General features: G+C 45.4%; 1 protein-coding gene across 1 annotated transcript; it reads right to left on the reverse strand.

Annotated features, from left to right (window-relative positions):
* Window positions 1-4,490: 4,490 nt before the first annotated feature.
* On the reverse strand, window positions 4,491-4,973 carry IZUMO2 (IZUMO family member 2). Its single transcript, XM_029239810.1, has 2 exons — window positions 4,742-4,973; window positions 4,491-4,543 (listed from the first exon to the last, which is right to left on the reverse strand). The coding sequence occupies exons 1-2, from the start codon at window positions 4,971-4,973 to the stop codon at window positions 4,491-4,493; spliced, it is 285 nt and encodes a 94-aa protein (XP_029095643.1).
* Window positions 4,974-20,423: the final 15,450 nt, after the last annotated feature.

Genomic DNA, 20,423 nt, shown 5'->3' on the forward strand with positions numbered 1-20,423 from the left:
TGAGATTTTTCTTGTTTCTTGAGGTAGGGTTGTGTTGTTATAAACTTCCCTCTTAGAACTGCTTTTGCTGCATCCCATAGGTTTTGGGTCATCGTGTTTTCATTGTTATTTGTTTCTAGGTATTTTTTGATTTCCTCTTTGATTTCTTCAGTGATCTCTTGGTTGTTTAGTAGGGTATTGTTTAGCCTCCATGTGTTTGTATTTTTTACAGTTTTTTTTCCTGTAATTGATATCTAGTCTCATAGCTTTGTGGTCAGAAAAGACACTTGATATGATTTCAATTTTCTTAAATATACCAAGGCTTGATTTGAGACCCAAGATATGGTCTATCCTGGAGAATGTTCCATGAACACTTGAGAAGAAAGTGTATCCTGTTGTTTTTGGATGGAATGTCCTATAAATATTAAGTCCATCTTGTTTAATGTGTCATTTAAAACTTGTGTTTCCTTATTTATTTTCATTTTGGATGATCTGTCCATTGGTGAAAGTGGGGTGTTAAAGTCCCCTACTATGAATGTGTTACTGTCAATTTCCCCTTTTATGGCTGTTAGCATTTGCCTTATGAATTGAGGTGCTCCTATGTTGGGTGCATAAATATTTACAATTGCTATATCTTCTTCTTGGATTGATCCCTTGATCATTATGTAGTGTCCTTCTTTGTCTCTTGTAATAGTCTTTAAAGTCTATTTTGTCTGATATGAGACTTGCTACTTGCCAGCTTTCTTTTGAGTTCTATTTGCATGGAATGTTTTTTCTATCACCTCACTTTCAGTCTGTATGTGTCCCTATGTCTGAAGTAGGTCTCTTGTAGACAGCATATGTACTGGTCTTGTTTTTGTATCCACTCGGCTGGTCTATGTCTTTTGGTTGGAGCATTTAATCCATTTACATTTAAGGTAATTATCAATATGTATGTTCCTATTACCATTTTCTTAATTGTTTTGGGTTTGTTTCTGTAGGTCTTTTCCTTCTCTTGTGTTTCCTGCCTAGAGAAGTTCCTTTAGCATTTGTTGTAAAGTTGGTTTGGTGGTGCTGAATTCTCTTAACTTTTGCTTATCTGTAAAGGTTTTAATTTCTCCATCGAACATGAATGAGATCCTTGCTGTGTAGAGTAATCTTGGTTGTAGCTTTTTCCCTTTCATCACTTTAAATAGGTCCTGCCACTCCCTTCTGGCTTGCAGAGTTTCTGCTGAAAACTCAGCTGTTAATCTTATGGGGTTAACATATAACCTTGTGTGTTATTTGTTGCTTTTCCCTTGCTGCTTTTAGTATTTTTTCTTTGTATTTAATTTTTGATAGTTTGATTAATATGTGTCTTGGTGTGTTTCTCTTTGGGTTTATCCTGTGTGGTACTCTCTGTGCTTCCTGGATTTGATTGACTATTTCCTTTCCCATGTTAGGGAAGTTTTCGACTATAATCTCTTCAGTGGTCCAGTGGTCCAGTGGTTAGGACTCCACGCTTTCATTGCCGAGGGTGTGGGTTCAATGCCTGGTTGCGGTGCAGCCAAAAAATAAAAAAATAAAAAAAGAGAAGTGATGAGGAAAGTCCTTACCATTATAAGTCCCTTCCAGTTGATGGGTACCAACCTACCCATCCCCTTCCCCTTACCTCTAGGACCTCAGCTTCTACATCTCTCCCTCTCTCTCCACTCCAGCCTCCCTGGCCTCTTCAAGGTTCTGTGAATATGCCAATCACAGTCTCATCTCAGGCACTGCAGTCGCTGTCCTTTCTGCCTACAGCCTTCTAGCCTAGACTTCTACCCTTTCACAGCTGCTTCCCCCTCTCCTCCACATCTTTTCTCACGTGCTGACCTTTCAGTGACATCCTTCTTGGCTGTCCTATTTTAAGCTGCAAGCCCTGCCCCTATTCCCAGTACTCTCCATCCCCTGGTCCCTGCTTTATTTTTTTCCTCTGTAGTATTTGTCCCCATTTGACATGTTATATTTTACAGTAAAGGGTTAACTCAGCAGGTCTGAGTTTTCCAAACCCTGCACATTCCAAAAAAAAAAAAGTCTTGGTTCTTGCCTCGTTCCTGGGAGGTAATCTCTAAGTCCTTGGAATAACCCGCCTGTTAAGTGTGTCTTTCTTTACTTGGAAGCCTTGGGTCACACCACACCGTCTGTGCTAACAATGTGATTCATGGTGGTGGCCTTGGGCCAACACAGTAGCAGCTTGACCTCTGGTGGGGCTGGAAACAGAATAACTGAGAAAAGCCACTTGGGTGCTCCTTGCCTATGTAACCAACCCCAATAATATAATAATAGTTGGTAAAATCATTGGCCTGGACTCTTCAAAAATGTCATCATCATAAAAGACAACTGAATGCAATGCATGATCCCAGAACAGATCCAGCACTGAAAGAAAACTAGACATGAAGGGCATGATTGAGACAGTTGGGGACATTTTAATGAGGTTTGAATATTAGAGAATAGTATGGAATTGATTAAATTCCTAGGTACACTCACTGTGTAAGAGAATGTCTTTCCTTGTTTTTAGGAGATTGCCTGATTGCCTGCTGAAGAATTTAGGGTTGAAGTATCACTAAGTCTCAAATGGTACACACACACACACACACACACACACACCAAATGTGGCAATGGTTACCATATAGTGAAATGTTAAGAATGGTGTATAGGTGTTTATTGTACTACTCTTGCCACTTTTCTATCCATTTGAATTTTTTCAAAATATAAAAATCACTTTTTTTAAAAAGTGAGAGTTTAAAAATTACTGATGTTCAGGCCCCGCCCCCTGATATTCTGATTTAATTGGCATGGGCTGCTGCCTGGGCTCCTGGATTGTCTTAAAAGTTCCCCAGGGGATTCCAACCTGCAGCCTGAGTTGAGACCTCCTGCTCTAAGCTTTTTCTGTGAAGGTCCAGACAGTCAATATTTTCAGCTTTGAGGGCCATATGGTCATTGTCCCTACTCAGCTCTGCCTTGGAGAGCAAAAGCAACATAGACAGTAAATACATGAATGGGTGTGGCTGTGTTCCAATAAAACTTTATTTGCAGATTTGGCCCCCAGGCTATATTTTGCCAATTCCTGCTCTAGACAGAGACGCAAGATGCAGCATAATCATCTTAATAACTAACATTTATTGAGCACTTACTGTGGGCTAAATGCACCTTCACAGACCTCTTTATGGTTCTCAGTGACTATGGGGTGAGTGCTATTACTCCCATTTTACAGATGAGGAAACCGAGGCACAAAGATGTTAAATAGCTTGCTGAAGGTTAGCCAGGCTTTGATTCCAGGGCAGTCCACCCTCAGGACCTCCACTGTAATTTCTACACCTCTCTCAAAGGTCTGGAATGAGAACTCAAACTCATTCCCTGTCCGCCAGCTGAGAACAGACCTTCCAGTGTTTAAAGTTCCCAGGAAGGGGCCTGGTCAAAGGGGACTATACACATTTGGATTTTTTTTTTTGGACAGCTTTACTGAGACATAACTCACATACTATACAATTCACCCATTTAAAGTACACAATTTAACGGCTTTTAGATTATTCCCAGAGTTATGTAACCATCACCACAATTTTAGAATATTCATTACCTCTCCCTGCCCCCGCAAAAGCCCTGCACTCCTTAGTATGCATTGTTTTTTAAAGTTTCATATTCACTAAATGGTAGGGCAATTCTAAAAATTGAGATAAAATTTAATTTTTTAATGTAATTAAAATGATTGTTATTTCCTCCTGATTCTGTGACTACTGCATATTCGTTATTAAAAAGGGGAGGAGGGAAAAAGAAAAGGAAATGGAAATCCACAGCAATTTGACAAGCATAGGCAAGAAAAGCATACATCACCTTCTGTTCCCTTATCCTAGGACAACCGACATCAGTATTCTGCGAATCTACCCACCTCCCCACCCCCATTCCTCTTTCAGGGCTCGCTTTATACAAACTACACACACACAAACATTTCATATCTTAAAAAAAAAAAATGGTGGGCTCTTCCGTGGTGCCCTTCTCCCTGCTCCATCCCTCAAAGTGGGGTGAGGTTCCTGGGGCTTAGATCCGTCCTCCCACTCCAGTCCACAGGACCCTCTACTGCCCTCCCGTTAGGAACTGTCTTAATGGCCACAATGATTTCCAAGGACCAACCTTGAGAGTGGCGTCCCAGGAGCCGCTGAATACAAAACCAGGAGACACCTCATGGGGTGATGGTTAGGAATATAAGGGTCTAAGCTGGATGTCCCAGGTTCAAATCCTCAGCTCTGTTATTCCTAGCTGTGTGACTTTGGGTATGTCGCCTAACCTCTCTGAGCCTCAGCCTCCCCCTCTGTAAAGGGCAGATCACAATACCGCCCACCTTGATGACCTGTCCTAGACTTTTCTAGAACTCTGACACAGTAAAGGCTGTACAGCGTGTTTGCTTTTATTTTTACATCAAGAGAAGGCGTGGTGAACCGGTGGAAAGGGAGGAAGGGAAAAGGGGCTGGAAAAAGGCTTTCCCTCTTAGCTCCTACCTCTAAGAGAACTAACCATTAAGTTGTTTGATTCTTGATAAAGGATGCCACAAGGTCCAGGTGCTCTATCCCTGGGGGCGAGAGGGGAGGAAATTCCAGGGGGTCCCTGCGAGAGCCAAGTGATCCCCTCCAGCTCCCTCCGAGATTGGCCCCGCCCTCCCCCCTTGGGGGCGTGGTCCCCAAAGGGTCGGTATCCCTGCCCAGCCTCGGGCTGCCGCACTGGTCCCTTTCTCCACTGTGCTAGGCACCCTCCCCTCCCCAGCACTCACCCACTCTCCCCACAAAGGCGTTCAGCGCATAGTCCCGGAAGAAAGGCCCCTCCATGCCCAGCGGCAGGGCCCGAGCGCGGGCCTGCAGCTGCTTTTGATGGAAGCGGTCGGGGATGAGGGCGACGCGCAGCTGGCTCAGGGCTTCCCGCACCGAGTGGTCACACTGCAGGCAGCCCCAGCCTCGTCGGGCACTCAGGTCCAAGAGCAGCAGAAGTGCTAAAGTCAGAGGCATGGCACGGCCTTTGTGACTTCACAGAGAAGCCGGTCGGCCCCGCCCCCCAGCCAGGGGCGGAGTCAGGGAGGCCCGGGGGGCGGGGGGGGGGAACACTCCGTGAGTGCGTGAGTGCGCAGGCGTGTGTTTGCTGAGCGCCTACTTTGTGCCAGGCGTGGAGCTGGGAGCTAAGGAGAGAATCTCAAAAACCAAAGGTCTGCCCTGCCTTCTTGGATCTTACATTCATTCTTTAAACTTATGTGGATTGAGCACCTACTATGTGCCAGGTCTGCTCCAGGAGCTAGGGTTAGAGCTGAGAAAAACAGGAGATCCCTGCTCTTTTCAAAACTTACATTCTTCAATCCAACAAATATTTATTGAACACCTACTGTGTACCGGGCCCTGTCCTAGGCGCCTGATGGAGCACTGAGGCAAACAGACAGAGTCTCTGCTCACGTGGAGTTTACAGTTCAAGACCTGTCAATGGAGCACCCACTGTCTCCAGTGGAGCGCTGGAGACAGACTGAATGAGATGGACACAGTTCCTGCTCATGGGGTTCCTTCTAGCAGGAGTGCAAGGATGTGCACGGGAGAGAAATGTAAAACCTAGTAAACAGATTAGTAAATAAGATCATGACAAACCGCATTAAGTGCTGGGAAGTAAATAAACCATGTGATATATCATGAGTTCCCAGTACGCTAGTGCCCAGAGGTCAGGGTTTGTGTTCCCTGCCCTTGTCCAATGCCTGACATGTCCTAGGTGCTCAATAAATATTTATTGAATTCAATGAATCCACAGAAGAGGAAAACGCACCCTGTTTTTTCCCTGGATTTTTTTTTTTTTTGGAAAAATCTTCAAACCTAGAGAAAAGCTGCAGGAACAGTACAATAAACACTTGAATATACCTTATTAACACTTGCATCCACTCTCTCTCTCTCTCTCTCTATGTATATATTATATAGAGATTGTTAATTTCGATTAAAAATGGGCAAAGGATTTGAATAGATATTTCTCCAAAGAAGATATAAGAATGGCTAATAAGTACGTGAAGAGATGTTCAACATCACTGAGCATTAGGGGACTGCAAGTCAAAACCACAATGAGCTACCACTTCACACCCATGAAGATGGCTACTATCTAAAAAACAGAAAATAATGTGTTGGCAAAGATGTGGAGAAATTGGAACTCTTGTGAACTGTTGGTGGAAATGTAAAATGGCACCGCCACTATGGAAAACAATATGGACATTCCTCAAATAATTAAAAGTAGAATTACTATATGATGAAGCAATTCCACTTCTGGATATACATCCAAAAGAACTGAAAGTAGGGACTGGAAGAGATCTTTGCACACTTATGTTCTTAGCAGCATTATTCACAAAAACTGAAATGTGGAAACAACCTATCAATTAACAAATCGGTAAACAAAATGTGGTATATACATGCAATGGGATATTATTCAGTCTTAAAAAGGAAGGAAATTCTGACATATGCGACATGGATGAACCTTGAGGTCATTATGCTAAGTGGAATAAAGCCAGTCACAAAAGGTAAATACTGTATGATTCCACTTATATGAGGTATTGAGAGTACCTAGCGTAGTTAAATTCACATTCAGGATATTTAACATTGGCTTGATCGGTTCAACCATATTCAGACTTTCTTAAATGCCTCCTGACTCTTCTCTGCTTCAATATCACCGCCTCTGAGAAGTCCTCCCAGATTACCCCCTCCCTGTAAAGCATGCCTGCCTCTTTATTCTCTATTTTAGGGATCAGCAAACACTTTCTGTAAGGAGCCAGGTTGTAAATATTTTCGGCTTTGTGGTCCATAGTTCTCTTGCTACTGTAACAGGAAAGCAGCCACCGACAATATGGAAATGAATAGATGCAGCTGTGTTCCAATAAAACTTTATTTATAGACACTGAAATTCGAATTGCATATAATTTTCACGTGTCACAAAATAGTCTTCTTTTGACTTTTTTCAACCCTTTAGAGATGTAAAAGTCATTTTCAGCTGAGGAGTCATGGTTTGCCATTAACTCTAATTATCCTGTTAGTTTCTGCCTAGCTTTAATTACAATTTATAATTCATTTTTTGTCTTTCTCCTATATCATCCAATAAACCCCTTGAGGCGAGAAACCACATGTATCTTGTTCACCAGTATGTCCCCAACCCCTAGGAGGGAATTTGTAATAGATTTAAACTTAGATTAAAAAAAATGGAGCCTCAACTCAGTTATTGGGAACCCTTTAAACATGTTTGGAACAACTTAAGTATGGGAATCTACCTCTTCTACTGTAAATGTTATGAAATCTAAGTAGAGATCAAGTGCTTTTAGTGAAAAAATTAGTGTCCGCATTGACCTGGGCTGTCCTGAGAACATTTTGAAGGCTTAGTACAATAAAAGGTTAAAAAAAATCTCGATAATTTTTATATTGGTTGCACGTTGAAGTGATAGCTCTTTGGGCCTATTGAGTTAAAGAAAATATTATAATTAGTGTCACCTGTTTCTTTTTACATTTTTAATTTGGCTAGCAGAAAGTTTGAAATCACATGTGGGGCTCGAATTATATTTAAATTGGACATCGCTGGTGCCTAATAGGTATCATTTGAATTGAATTAGGTGTGATTAAAGTAACTGGGGCTGGGGTTAACGGGGAGAATCACTCAAGTTGTAAGGAGGAGATTAGACCACAAGGGGGTGCTCACACCACACTGAAATTCTCTTTTTCCTACCTGAGAAATCGCACTCTTGGCTTCCTGCTGCCCTCGCCTACCTTTCCCAGGATTAGCCGCTTATAATAATAGCTAATGCGCTGCAGATGATACTTTGAGATACAAACCGAGATATGAACTTGCTCGTCCTTTCCCCTTCCCCCATTACCACGCCGCAGGCAGGCAGTGAGTCAAGGCGCTATTTGCCCCGAGGTAAGGAGTTGTCAGAATGGGACCGAAAATAAATGTGGGGAAACAAAGGCTGCAAATTCCTCCGCTTCTAAGCCCCAAAGCCTCAGGTCCAGGTGGGAGGCAGGAAGAATCTGGAAGCAGAACCAGTTTTGTTTCTCTGATGATGTAGCCACGCTAAAGGGCCATTTGGTAAAACGTCGTTAACTTGATTACCTGTGGATTTCACAACCTGGCAATTCCACTGTCTTTGGTGAAGAGGTTGAAGAAGTTCTCACGCTCGCCCATCAGGGGCAAAGATGTTCATCCCAGTGCTGTTTATAGTGGGGGCGGGGGGAGAGGGTGAAAGGCAAGCTGGTGTCCATCACTGGGGAGGAGGAGGTGCAGGGGAGGGTGGAGGGCCAGGACGGAGGAGTCTGTGGGTGCGAAGCAACAGACCAGGCTGTGCACACAGCAAGAATGCATCTGAGTGAAAATAGTAAGAAACAACCCAATACTGTTGATATAAATGTAAAATTTATATGTCCCAGACAAAAATACACAACGTGTAAGAGCACTTACAAACGAAAGAACCACAATAAACATGATAAAATAGTGACTCTGGCTGGGAAGGAAAAGGAAGCAGGTGGTGAGGGCAAAATGGAGTAAATGAATAAGAAATAAATAAAACTAACACTGGCTTTTGTGTGAACCAGGTGGTTAAGTGTGCCTCTGGGGTCAGACTGCCCACTTTAATTAATTAATTAAAATTAAACTCTGCCTCTTAATTACTGGGGGCCCTCAGTGAAATTAGGTAATTTCTCTGTGCCTCAGCTGCCTCATCCATAAAATGGGATAACAGGAGTGCTGACATTACATTACGGGGTCGTCCCGACAAGAATGAAATAACATGAAATGTATAAAGAGTTTACATAGTACATAGCAAGTGCTATTACCTGCCGGCTATTTTTTATACATTTTATGAACTGAAGATTATTTACTTAATCTTCTGCCCCTGAGGTTGTTAGAAATGTAAGGGAAAAGGGAGGCTCTCTGAGCTGGAGGGGAGAGAGATGCGAGAAAGAGGGAAAATAAAAAATTTGGATGTGAATGTGGGGCCTTCTGAGTCTGGCAGAGGTGAGACGACATGAAAGATGCATGCTGTATCAGTGTGGGCTGGGTTATGCTGCTGTAACAAAGAGCACAAATATCTCAGTGGCTTAAAACAACAAACTTATTTTTTTGCTGTGTCATTACGGTTGGCTGGTCAGAACTCTGGGGCGGGGAAAACAGAGGAGAACCCACAGTTGTTCTTAAATGCTTCCACCCTCAAATGACACCTGCTTGTTGGCCAAATTGAGTCACAAGGCCACATCACCCTTCACAAGAGTGAGGAAGAATGATCTTTTATGGACCCAGAAGGATCGAGAGTTGGAATATTTGTGAGCAGCTTGAATGACCAGCTCAAAACCCTCTTTAAACTTAGGGACCTGAGAGCTGAGAAAACTCATCCTGAAAGTCTGGGGCTTGCTCAGAAAGAAGACACAACAATAAGCGTTTGTTATCTCACAGTTTCTGCGGGTCAGGAATTAGGAAGTGGCTTAGCTGGACTTTTCTGGCTCAGTGTCTCATGATGTCAGCTTGGGCTGCAGTCATCCATCAGAAGGCAAGACTGAGGCTGGAGAAGCTGCTTCGAAGATGGCTCACTGGCAAGTTGGCCCTGGCTCTTGGCAGAACGCCTCGTGTCCTTGCTATGTGGGCCTCCCCACAGGCTTCTCAAAGGTCCACAGGATATAGTATCTGGCTCCCCACAGAGTGAACATTCCAAGAGAAAGCCAGGAGGAAGTCGTCATGTCTTTTGTGACTGACCTAGCCTCCGAAGCCATACATACACCAGCCATACACAAGCCATACACACTACATACTTCTAGTATATTCTGTTAGAAGCAAGCCATTGAGTCTGGCTCACATTCAAAGGAAGGGGAATCAGCCTCCACCTTTTGAAGGGACGAGGGTCAAAGAATTTGTGGATATATTCTAAAACGACTGCTGGCAGCCGTATGCTGGAATGGTGGTGTGTGCATTTGGCCATCAGAAAGCTCCATAAATGTCCTATAGGCTCCGGGGCACAAAGGAAATGGGGTAGAGACTGCTGGTTGCCACCAAAATCTGATCCCCCCTTGAGCATGCGTTAAGTACCACACATCTTCCTAGCTACTCATATACGTTAATTCAAGTCATTCTCAGGACAACCACACGAGGTCATAGAACAATACCTTACATTTATTGAGCCCTTACTAAGTGTCAGGCACAGTCCTAAGTGCTTTACACGTATCAACTCATTTAATCTCACGACTCAGTGAGACAGGTACTGTTCTGACTCCCATTCATAAGTAGGAAACTGGATCAGAGAGGTTAAGTAACTATTCTAAGGTGGCACAGCTAGTTAGTGGGAGGGCTGGGCTTCGAACCTGGGCAGTCCGGTTCCAGGGTCCAGGCTCTAGAACACAACTCTGTATTATAAAGAAAAGACTTTATGCGCACATTGTGATTGTAAAAAGTGGTGCCCGCTGCTCAGATATTTTCAGAGGTTTTACTGTGCTCCGTGAACCTTGTAAAGTAATTGACATAAAATAGTGTATTGCCCAAATGAAGGCATGACTTAACACATTTAATGGGCATGCCTCTTTTTTTTTAAAAAAATCACCGTTTGACAGATGTGGAAACTGAGGCTTAGCGGGGTCAAGCCACTTGTGCTGCGTCGCGCAGGTAGAGACAGCAGCAGGAGTCGGACCGGGCAACCAGGATGGGATCCTGACCATGAGCCCCGCTGGGCAACACTAATGGCCCTGTTTGGCGTTGGCTGAGGCAGGCAGAAAAGAATGCCAGGGAAACGGTTGGAGGGATTTGGCTTTGAGCCCGGTGGAGGAGGAGGTGGAATTAGAAGAGGCTGTGCCAGCGCCTGGGGTGGGGATGGGGGAGGGGGGCTGTTTCCCACCATCCACTGTCCGTGCCCAGCCCCCTCCCCAGTCCACATCGCGTGGCTGCAGAAAGAGTGGCCTGTTCCCTAGCGCTGCCGTGGGAGGAGAAATTGGGACAAGCTCTTTGGAAAGCTGGCAGGATCTACAAGAGCTGGCCGTCTGCGTGTCCCCTCTGTGTGTACCGGTGAGAAATGGGTGCACGCGGCCGCCAGGGGACACGAATGCCCACAGTCCCCACTCTGTGAGGATCCCAAGCCGGAAACCACCCAAATGTCCGTCAACAGGAGACTCACTAGATAAACCTACTGTGTTTTTTTGTATTGATAGATTAAGGTGCATTCCTGTTTTCATGGGTTTTTTTTCATTTAAAACTAATAAGTGCTTCCCTTCGTTTTCTAGTAACGGTGTAAATATCAGGTGTTGCCGCTTTACGGTTTTTAAAAATTTTTTTTTAATTTTTTTAATTGAAAAATTATTATTATTTTTTTTTCATTGACATTGTCTTTGTAAAATATTTTAGATACCGTATTCTTTTTTTTTTTTGCGGTACGCGGGCCTCTCACTGCTGTGGCCTCTCCCGTTGCGGAGCACAGGCTCCGGACGCGCAGGCTCAGCGGCCATGGCTCACGGGCGCAGCTGCTCCGCGGCATGTGGGATCTTCCCGGACCGGGGCACGAACCCGTGTCCCCTGCATCGGCAGGCGGACTCTCAACCACTGCGCCACCAGGGAAGCCCCATTTTCACCGTTTTTAAGTGTACAATGTGGTGGCATCTAGTACATTCGCATTGTTGTGCGGTCATCACCACCATCTGTTTCCAGAACTGTTTTCATCTTGCAAAACTGAAACTCAGTACCCATTAAACACTAAGTCCGTTTTCCCCCTCCCCTCAACGGCTGGTATCCAATATTCTACTTTCTGTCTCTATGAATTTAACTACTCTAAGTATCTAAGATAAGTGGAATCACGCAATACTTGTATTTCTGGGACTGGCTTATTTCACTAATGTCCTCAAGGTTCATCCACGTTGTAGTATGTGTCAGAATTTCCTTCCTTTTTTTCCTTTTTTCTTTTGTGGCTGTGCCCAGCAGCATGTGGGATCTTAGTTCCCCGACCGGGGATCAAACCCATGTCCCCTGCAGTGGAAGCGTGGAGTCTTAACCACTGGACCGCCAGGGAAGTCCCTTCTTCCTTTTTAAGGCTGATTGATATTACATTGGTTGGATAGACCACATTTTGTGTATCCGGTCATCCATCAGCAAACATGTGGATAGCTTTGACGTTATGTGTTATGTCCTTTTCTGGATGTGTGTTATATTTCACAATAAAAAACCTGCATAAATAAATAATGTGCATCAAAAAACTAAAAGTAGAGTTGCCATATGATCCAGCAATCCCACTTCTGGACATATATCCAGACAAAAGTACAATTAAAAAAATACATGCACCCCTATGTTCATAGCAGCATTGTTCACAGTAGCCAAGACATGGAAACAACCTAAATGTCCATCGAGAGATGAATGGATAAAGAAGATGTGGCATATATATATGGATATAATTGAGCCATAAAAAGGAATGAAACGAAAAAAAAAAAAAAAAAAAAGAATGAAACGAAGCCATTTGCAGCAACATGGATGGACCTAGAGATTATCATACTAAGTGAAGTATGTCAGACAGAGAAAGACAAATACCGTGTGATATCACTTATATGTGGAATCTAAAGTATGACACACATGAACTTATCTATGAAACAGAAACAGACTCATAGACATAGAGAACAGACTTGTGGTTGGCAAGGCGGAGGGGGTGGGGGAAGGAAGGATTGGGAGTTGAGGATTAGCAGATGCAAGCCATTATATACACAAGGGATAAACAACAAGGTCCTACTGTAGAGCACAGGAAGCACTATTCAATATCCTGTGATAAACTATAGTGGAAAAGAATATGAAAAAGAATGTATACATGTATATGTAAAACTGAATTACTTTGCTGTACAGTAGAAATTAACACATTATAAATCAATTGAACTGCAATTTAAAAATTAAAATTAATGTGCAGTGCTATTTGCTGAATTAATAGTGTACACACTGTCTCTCTCTCTCTCTCTCTCTCTCTCTCACACACACACACACACACACACATCCTGGCCTGGGCCTTTTGGTGTTGCCCCGAGGCAGGGCTGGGGCCCATCACCTGGGGCATCTCTGGGGGCACTTCTGCCCTGGTTCAGTGAGTCTCACACCCACGGGGTGGGGCACTGTTACACCCACAAGCTCCAGGCTCCAAATACTGTCACACCCACTGTCTGGGTTCCTCTCAACTCTTGTCACCCAGGCTGGGCAGGGGGCTATGACATTTCTGTTCAGACTTTGGCTCCGAGGCTGCTCCTGGGGCCAGAGTGCCCCACACCCTCCCCAGGTCCTTCCTGTTCTTCAAGCTCTGTCCCTCACTCTGTATTTCTCTCTTTTTGTCTTTCCCTTTGTCTGGTCTCTGTCTTCCATCTCTGGATCTCCATCTTCCTGTGTCTCTCCTTCTCCTTGGCTTACTTTTTCTTTTCTTTCCTTCCTGCCGTCCTTTAACCTCTGTTCAGGGAGCCACACACTTGCTGTGTGACCTTGAGCAAGAGCCTTTGCCTCTCTGTGCCTCAGTTTCTCATCTGTACCACGGCACTTGCAGGGCTGATGTGAAGCTGGAGGGAGTTACCACGTGTCCCAAGGGCATCTGGTGTACAGCTGGTGCTCAATCAAGATCACAGCCAACATTGGCAACTCTGCGCCAAGCCCTGGGCTAAGATTTAAGACATAATGATTCATTTACCCCTCACAGTATCCCTATAAAGGAGGTAAGGTATTGCCCCCAGTTTACAGATGAGGAGACTGAGGTTTACAGGCTAGACTTGCCCAAAATCAAACAGCGAGTAAGTGGTGGGGCCAGAATTTGAATGCAGGTCACCTGGCCCGACCCCTAACCCTGAGCTATGAGACTTCTAGAGTATTAACTGTTATGTTTATCAATAAACATCAGAATTTCTGAGGTACTACTGACATTTGGGGCTGTATGATTCATCTTGTGGGGGCCGTCCGTGCACTGTAGGATGTTCAGCTGCATCTCTGGGTTCCATCCACGAGATGCAAGTATCACCCCCATAAACATAAGCTGAAAGCAGCAGGAGAGGTATTTCATTGATCTATTCAGGAATTCTGATTGGGGAAGACTCAGACTCTGTCCACTCCCCTAGCCTCCTCCCTGGCCTCCCTGCCTCCAATCTCCCCAACCAGCCCATTCCCTCCTGGACCCCAGAACTGATCCTGCCCCTCCTTTGCTCACAGCCTTCTCATAGCTCCCCAGTGGCCCCAGGACAGCGCCCAGCCCTTCATTGGAGACACCTGGCATCACCCTCTCTTGCACGTCTATATCACCTATGCCCACGAGATGCGGGCACTCGGGGATAGTCTGACTCACACCTCCAGACTTTGTGCAGGCAGGTCCCTCTGCCCAGAATGCCCTCCCCATTCTCTCCTTCCCCACCTGCCCAGTGGACTCAACTCCATGCCCGAGTCACAGTCTGGCATGTGCCCTTTGACCAGCTATTCCAGTCTAGGAATTCAGCCTTCAGATAACAGTCACACATGAACTTGAAGAACCAAGCACATGGATATTCACCTCAGCACTGCTAATCCTAGCAGATTAGAGGGGAAATAACCTAAATGTTCATCAGGAGGGGACTTCAGATAGATTCCAGGAGGAGGCTGTAAAATAAACAAATTTGATAGCTGCCCACAATTGCGAACAGAATCCTCTTCAAATGTGTTACTAAGGGAAAAACACAAGGTGCAAAATCAAGCGTACTCTGTGCTCTGCCCCTCCGTCGCTCGCTGTGTGAGCTTGGGAAAATCACCTCACCTCTCTGAATCTCCATTTCCTCGTCTATAAAATGGGATATTCATAATCTCAAAGGTTGAGGTGAAGATTACATAACAAAACATGAGGGGGAGAACCATATATATAAATATAAATATTCAGAAAATGTGAACTTTTAACGTTAGGGCAGAGGTTGGCAAACTTTTTCTGTAAAGGGTCAGTTAGTAAATATTTTTTGCTTTGCAGACTATATGGTCTCTCTTGCATTGACTCAACTCTGTTATCATTGTGCAAAAGCACCATGCGTCAAAGAATGGATGAGGCTGTGTTCCAATAAAGCTTTATTTAATATAACAGACAGCTGGCCCATGGGTCATAGTTGACCCACGTATTAGCATTGAAGAAGAGGCAACTGTTTATTTTTACAGGCTTTGTATGCCCCTCCAGCCTCCAAACTCATTTCCCTCAGTCTTTATCAGACAATATTGTGGTATTGGTTTCTCTTTCCCTTTAGGGGTCAGCCCTCCCCACGCCCAGACCTTGAACTCCCAGGTCAGGAGCCTTATCTGAGCTCTGTGGGTCTCCAGAACCAGCCTCCACCCCTGTCCTAGGAGCACAGCAGAAATATTTTTTGAATTCATCCATTCATTCATTCATTCATTCGTTCATAGAGACAGAGCATGCCAGGCACTGTTCTAGACACTGAGGCTATAACAGTGACCAACACAGACACAAACCCCTGGAGCTTATGTTCTAAAGGGGGAGACAGACCATAAATAAAATAAACACTTAAAACATGTAACCTATTAGATGGTCTTATGTACCACAGAGAAGTAAATAAAGCAGGAAAAGAGAATGAGAGTGTGTGTGTGGGGTGTTGATAATTTCCATAGTTCTGCCAGGGGAGGCCTCATTGATGAAGGTGAAGTCTGGATGGAGATGAGGGAGTGAGTCATGGGAATGTCCCAGGGGAAAGCTTTCTGGGCAGCGGGAACAGCAAGTGCAAAGGCCCTGGGGTGCGAACGTGCCTGGCATTTTCAATGAGCAGTAAAGAAACCAGTGTGATAGCAACTGAGTGCATGATGGAAAGAGTGGAAGATCTGAGACAGGGTCAGAGGGGAGATGGGGTGGGTTGTACAAAGCCTTATGGTGAGAAGTTTGCTTTTACTCTGAGTGAGGTAGAAGCCGGGTGGTATCTTAGTCTGCTCAGGCCGCCATAAAAAATACCATAGACTGGGTGGCTCCAACAACAGGAATTTATTTCTCACAGTCCGGAGGCTGGGAAGTCTAAGATCAAGGTGTCAGTAGATACTTTCCCCAGTAAGAGCTGTCTCCCCGGCTTGCAGACAGTGGCTTCTCCCTCTGTCCTACGGCAGGGAGAACACGAGCTCTGGTTTCTCTTCCTCTTCTTACAGGGCCACAACACTAATCCCATCCTGGGGGCTCCAGCCTCATGAACTCAGCTAAACCTAATTATCTCCAAAGACCCCACCTCCTAATACTGTCACACTGGGGGTTTTGGGCTTCAACAGATGTGTTTTGGAGGGACACAAACACTCAGTCCATATTGGGAGAATTTTGAGCAGAGGAGGGATGAGATCTGTCTGAAGTTTTAACAGGATTCTTCCGGCTGCCAGGTGGGGAATAGACTGTGGATGGAAGGGGAGAGCCCAGCAAGGAGGCAATAGATATATCAGGAGGTGATGGTGGGCTGGACCAGGGTGGTGGCAGATGGGTAATGGGGAGTGGTGGAAACTGGAACATATTTTTTTTTTAACATATTTTTGAAGGTACAGGCTACAGAATCTATTGACAAGTTGGTTATGAGATGTGAGAGAAAGTGAGGAATCCAGAGGTTTTGGCCTGGAAGGATGGACCTTCCTCCCCCTGACACAGGGAGACAGAGAGGAGGAGGTCTAAGGATGGTGGGGTAGGCTGAATAATGACATGCCCCCCCATAGATGGCCAGGGCCTAATCACCAGAATCTGTGAGTATGTGACTTTACACGGTAAAAGGGGCTTTGCAGTGGTGAGTTACATGAAGGATCTTGAGGCGGGAAGATGATTCTAGATGACCTGAATGGGCCCAGTATCATCACAAGCGTTCTTATAAGAGGGACACAGGAGGACCAAAGGCAGTAGTATGAGATGTAACCATGGAAACAGAGGTTGCAATGGGCCATGAGCCAAGGTGTGCAGGCAGCCTCTAGAAGCTGGGAAAAGGCCAGGAGACAGATTCTCCCCTCAGAGCCTTCAGAGGAACCAGCCAACAAGCCCTGTCGACACCTTGATTTTAGCCCAGTGAGACTGATGACAGACTTCTGGCCTCCAGAACTGGAAGAAAATAAATTTGTGTTGTTTGAAGCCACGAAATGTGTGAGAATCGGTTACAGCAGCAACAGGGAACGAAGACAGAGGGGGAGAGGTTAGGAGTTCGGCTCGGGACAGGATGAAATGTCTGTTTGACACCCATGGGGAAATGTCAGGTGGACAGGAGGATAAGTGAGTCTGGGGTTTAGAGGAGAGGTCTTGTTGTGAACAAATGAATGAATGAAGTCATCTCGGTCACTCCAGAGTGATCAACGGCTCCCTATCTGCTCTCCCTACCCTGCCCCCGCCAGTCCATTCTCCATTCTTTGTTGTAGGGATCCTTCTGATACAAAATCCCATCCTGTCCTCTCTGCTTAAAGTGTCCGGAGGCTCCCTGTGAGCTCAGGATTTAGTCCACATTCCTCACCACTGAGCCGTGCCCACATCTCCGGCCTCACCTCACACTCCATCCTGCTTGCTTCTCTCCAGCTGCACTGACCTTTCTGTTTTCTGCGTGAACCTTGTATCTTCCTGTTACGGGACCGTTGCCTATGCTGTTCCTTCTGCCTGGACCACCTTTCCCTCCCATTCTACCTAATAACTCCTACTCACTCTTCAAGTCAAAGCTCAATAAGGACACCTCCTCAGGGAAGCACTCTGGATGGTCCCAACAAGGTCAGATCCCTCTGTTGTATATTCTCAGAGCATCATGCATCTTTCCATGGAAGCCGTCAGCAGGGAGGGGATTCTACATAAGAAGGAAGCTCTAAGAGGACAAGCACTTCCTGCCTGCTGTACCCCCCAGCATCTAGATCAGCACCTGGTACACAGTAGGTGCTCAATAAATATTTGTTGGATGAGTGAATGAATGAGCAAATGTATGAATGACAAAAATAACAAGGATGCATACTGACAGCCACGGACTCAGAGAGGAAGGGATAAATGTAAACCCTGTGGCAAAGGAAGTATGGGTTGGGGATGGTGTGAGGGGAGAGAAGGAGACGGATTTGGAGAGAAAGAATGATAATAACCTTGGCCGAGAGAAGGAAATCCAGCCAAGAGAGTGGAAGCTTAGTCCAGACCTAAAGGGACTCCCCCTTTTTTTTTTAAAGAAGATGTTGGGGGTAGGGGTTTATTAATTAATTAATTTATTTTTGCTGTGTTGGGTCTTCATTTCTGTGCGAGGGCTTTCTCTAGTTGTGGCAAGCGGGTACCACTCTTCATCGCGGTGCGCGGGCCTCTCACTATCGCGGCCTCTCTTGTTGCGGAGCACAGGCTCCAGACGTGCAGGCTCAGTAGTTGTGGCTCACGGGCCTAGTTGCTCCGCGGCACGTGGGATCTTCCCATACCAGGGCTCGAACCCGTGTCCCCTGCATTAGCAGGCAGATTCTCAACCACTGCGCCACCAGGGAAGCCCCAGGACTCCACTTTTAAGCTGCATTGTCCAATGTGGCAGCCAGTTGCTACCTCTCACTCTTCTTTTTTCTTAAAATTTATTATTTTTTATTTATTTACTTTTGGCTGTGTTGGGTCTTTGTTGCTGTGCGCAGGCTTTAGTTGCAGCGAGCAGGGGCTGCTCTTCATTGCGGTGCATGGGCTTCTCACTGCGGTGGCTTCTCTTGTTGCGGAGCACGGGCTGTAGGCGCGCGGGCTTCAGTAGTTGTGGCTCGAGGGTTCAGTAGTTGTGGCTCGCGGGCTCTAGAGCGCAGGCTCAATAATTGTGGCACAAGGTAAGGAAAGGTGCACCATGCAGGTGAGGCAGGAGATAGACGGGCTGCAGGCTGAGCCGCTGGAATTTATCCTCTGTGGACAGATACTCCAAGATGAAGACAATAGCAGGAGAGAGGAGCTGAGCCCTGCCCAGATAAGAGATAAGTAGACCACATATTTCTCATTCTCAAGGTCAAGGAGACCTTCCCAACTACACATGTACAGAAAGGCTCCTCAGAGGTCGAAAAGGGAGGGGGTGCCTTCCCATAGTAGGTGCTGTCAACCTACCCATAGGCCTCTTTGCTAGAATCCATCTTGGCTAAGAGATGTGCGCACACGCAGGGGAGGACCCTGAGATATACGAAATACAGACTCAGAGCCAGGCAAAGCAAGATGATTGACCAAGGAAACCCGGAAGAATTGCCCCATATAAGTGATTCAAACTACCGTGAGGGCGCGACTCCCTCTCTGAGCCCACTCATTTGAGTCTATTCACACGTACCTTTTTCCTCCTAATAAACAATTTACTTGTTTCACTATTTTTCGTCTCTTTGTGGGAATTCATTTCTACACAGCTGATGGGCCAGGGCCTTGTCACTGGCCAATGGTCCCTGGTGGTCTAGTGGCTAGGATTCAGCATTCTCACTGCCATGGTTTGACTTCAATCTCTGGCTGGGGAACCGAAATCCTGCTTCGAGCTGCTGCAGGCTGAGGCCACCTGGGATCACAGGGACTTCTGTTTTGTTCAGTGCTGTATCCCCGGCGCCTGGCACACAATAGATACCCAGTATATATATTTATTGGATGAATGATGAATGAATGCATGAAAGAACGAGTAAGTGCAGGAATGGAGTAACCAGGACATGTGCTTGTCTTTTGAAGATAGTAATGGAGGGTTAGACTCCTGGCTGTGTGGCTTCGGTCAGGCAACGTCAGCTTCTTGGGTCCTGGTAGCCAAGGGGAAGAGAATTTGGGTAGATGGAAAACCTGTTTATAATGATCTGACCCTGGAACTTAACTCTGTTTTGCCCATAAACACAAAATGCTTCTTGCTCAGTTTGAGTTATACCAACTCTTCCAGGGGTGTGGCTGGCATGTAAATTGAGAGATTTTGCTCCATTGTACTCTGAGATCATCAGGAGAGTTGACCGCAATTTTGGAAAAGAATCCCACGTCTGACAGCAAAGTATCTCCTGGTTTTTGACTTCATACATATCCCCATGTCAGGCTGGGCTTATAGCTGTTGCTTTCATGTTGATTGTTATCCGTACATTGTTATCCATGCAAGCCCTGGCTACTTCTTTATGTAGGCTGGGTCTCACACTTTAATGAACATATAACTCCTCTGTGGGGAGGCTGTTCAAAGGCAGATTCTGATTTACAAGGTCTGGGATGGGGCTGGAGAGTCTACATTTCTAACAAGCTTCTCAGATTTGCTATGCGGCCGGTCCATGGATTGCACTTCCATAGTAAAGTTCTGGGGTGGGGTTTCTCAGCCTCTGCACTACTGACATTTGGGGCCAATGATTCTTCGTTGTGGGGCAGCCCTGTGCATTGTAGGATGTAGCAGCATCCCTGGGCTCTACCCAGCAGCACTCCTTACCAGTCATGACAATTGTCTTAGTCTGTTTGGGCTGCTATAACAAAATACCATAGATAGGTAGCTTATAAACAACAGATATTCATTTATCACAGTTCTGGAGGCTTAAAGTTGAAGATCAGA

This window comes from Monodon monoceros, unplaced genomic scaffold (genome assembly GCF_005190385.1).
Source record: "Monodon monoceros isolate NGI ecotype Baffin Bay Population unplaced genomic scaffold, NGI_Narwhal_1 Super_Scaffold_10, whole genome shotgun sequence".
In the NCBI taxonomy this organism is placed as follows: Eukaryota; Metazoa; Chordata; class Mammalia; order Artiodactyla; family Monodontidae; genus Monodon; species Monodon monoceros.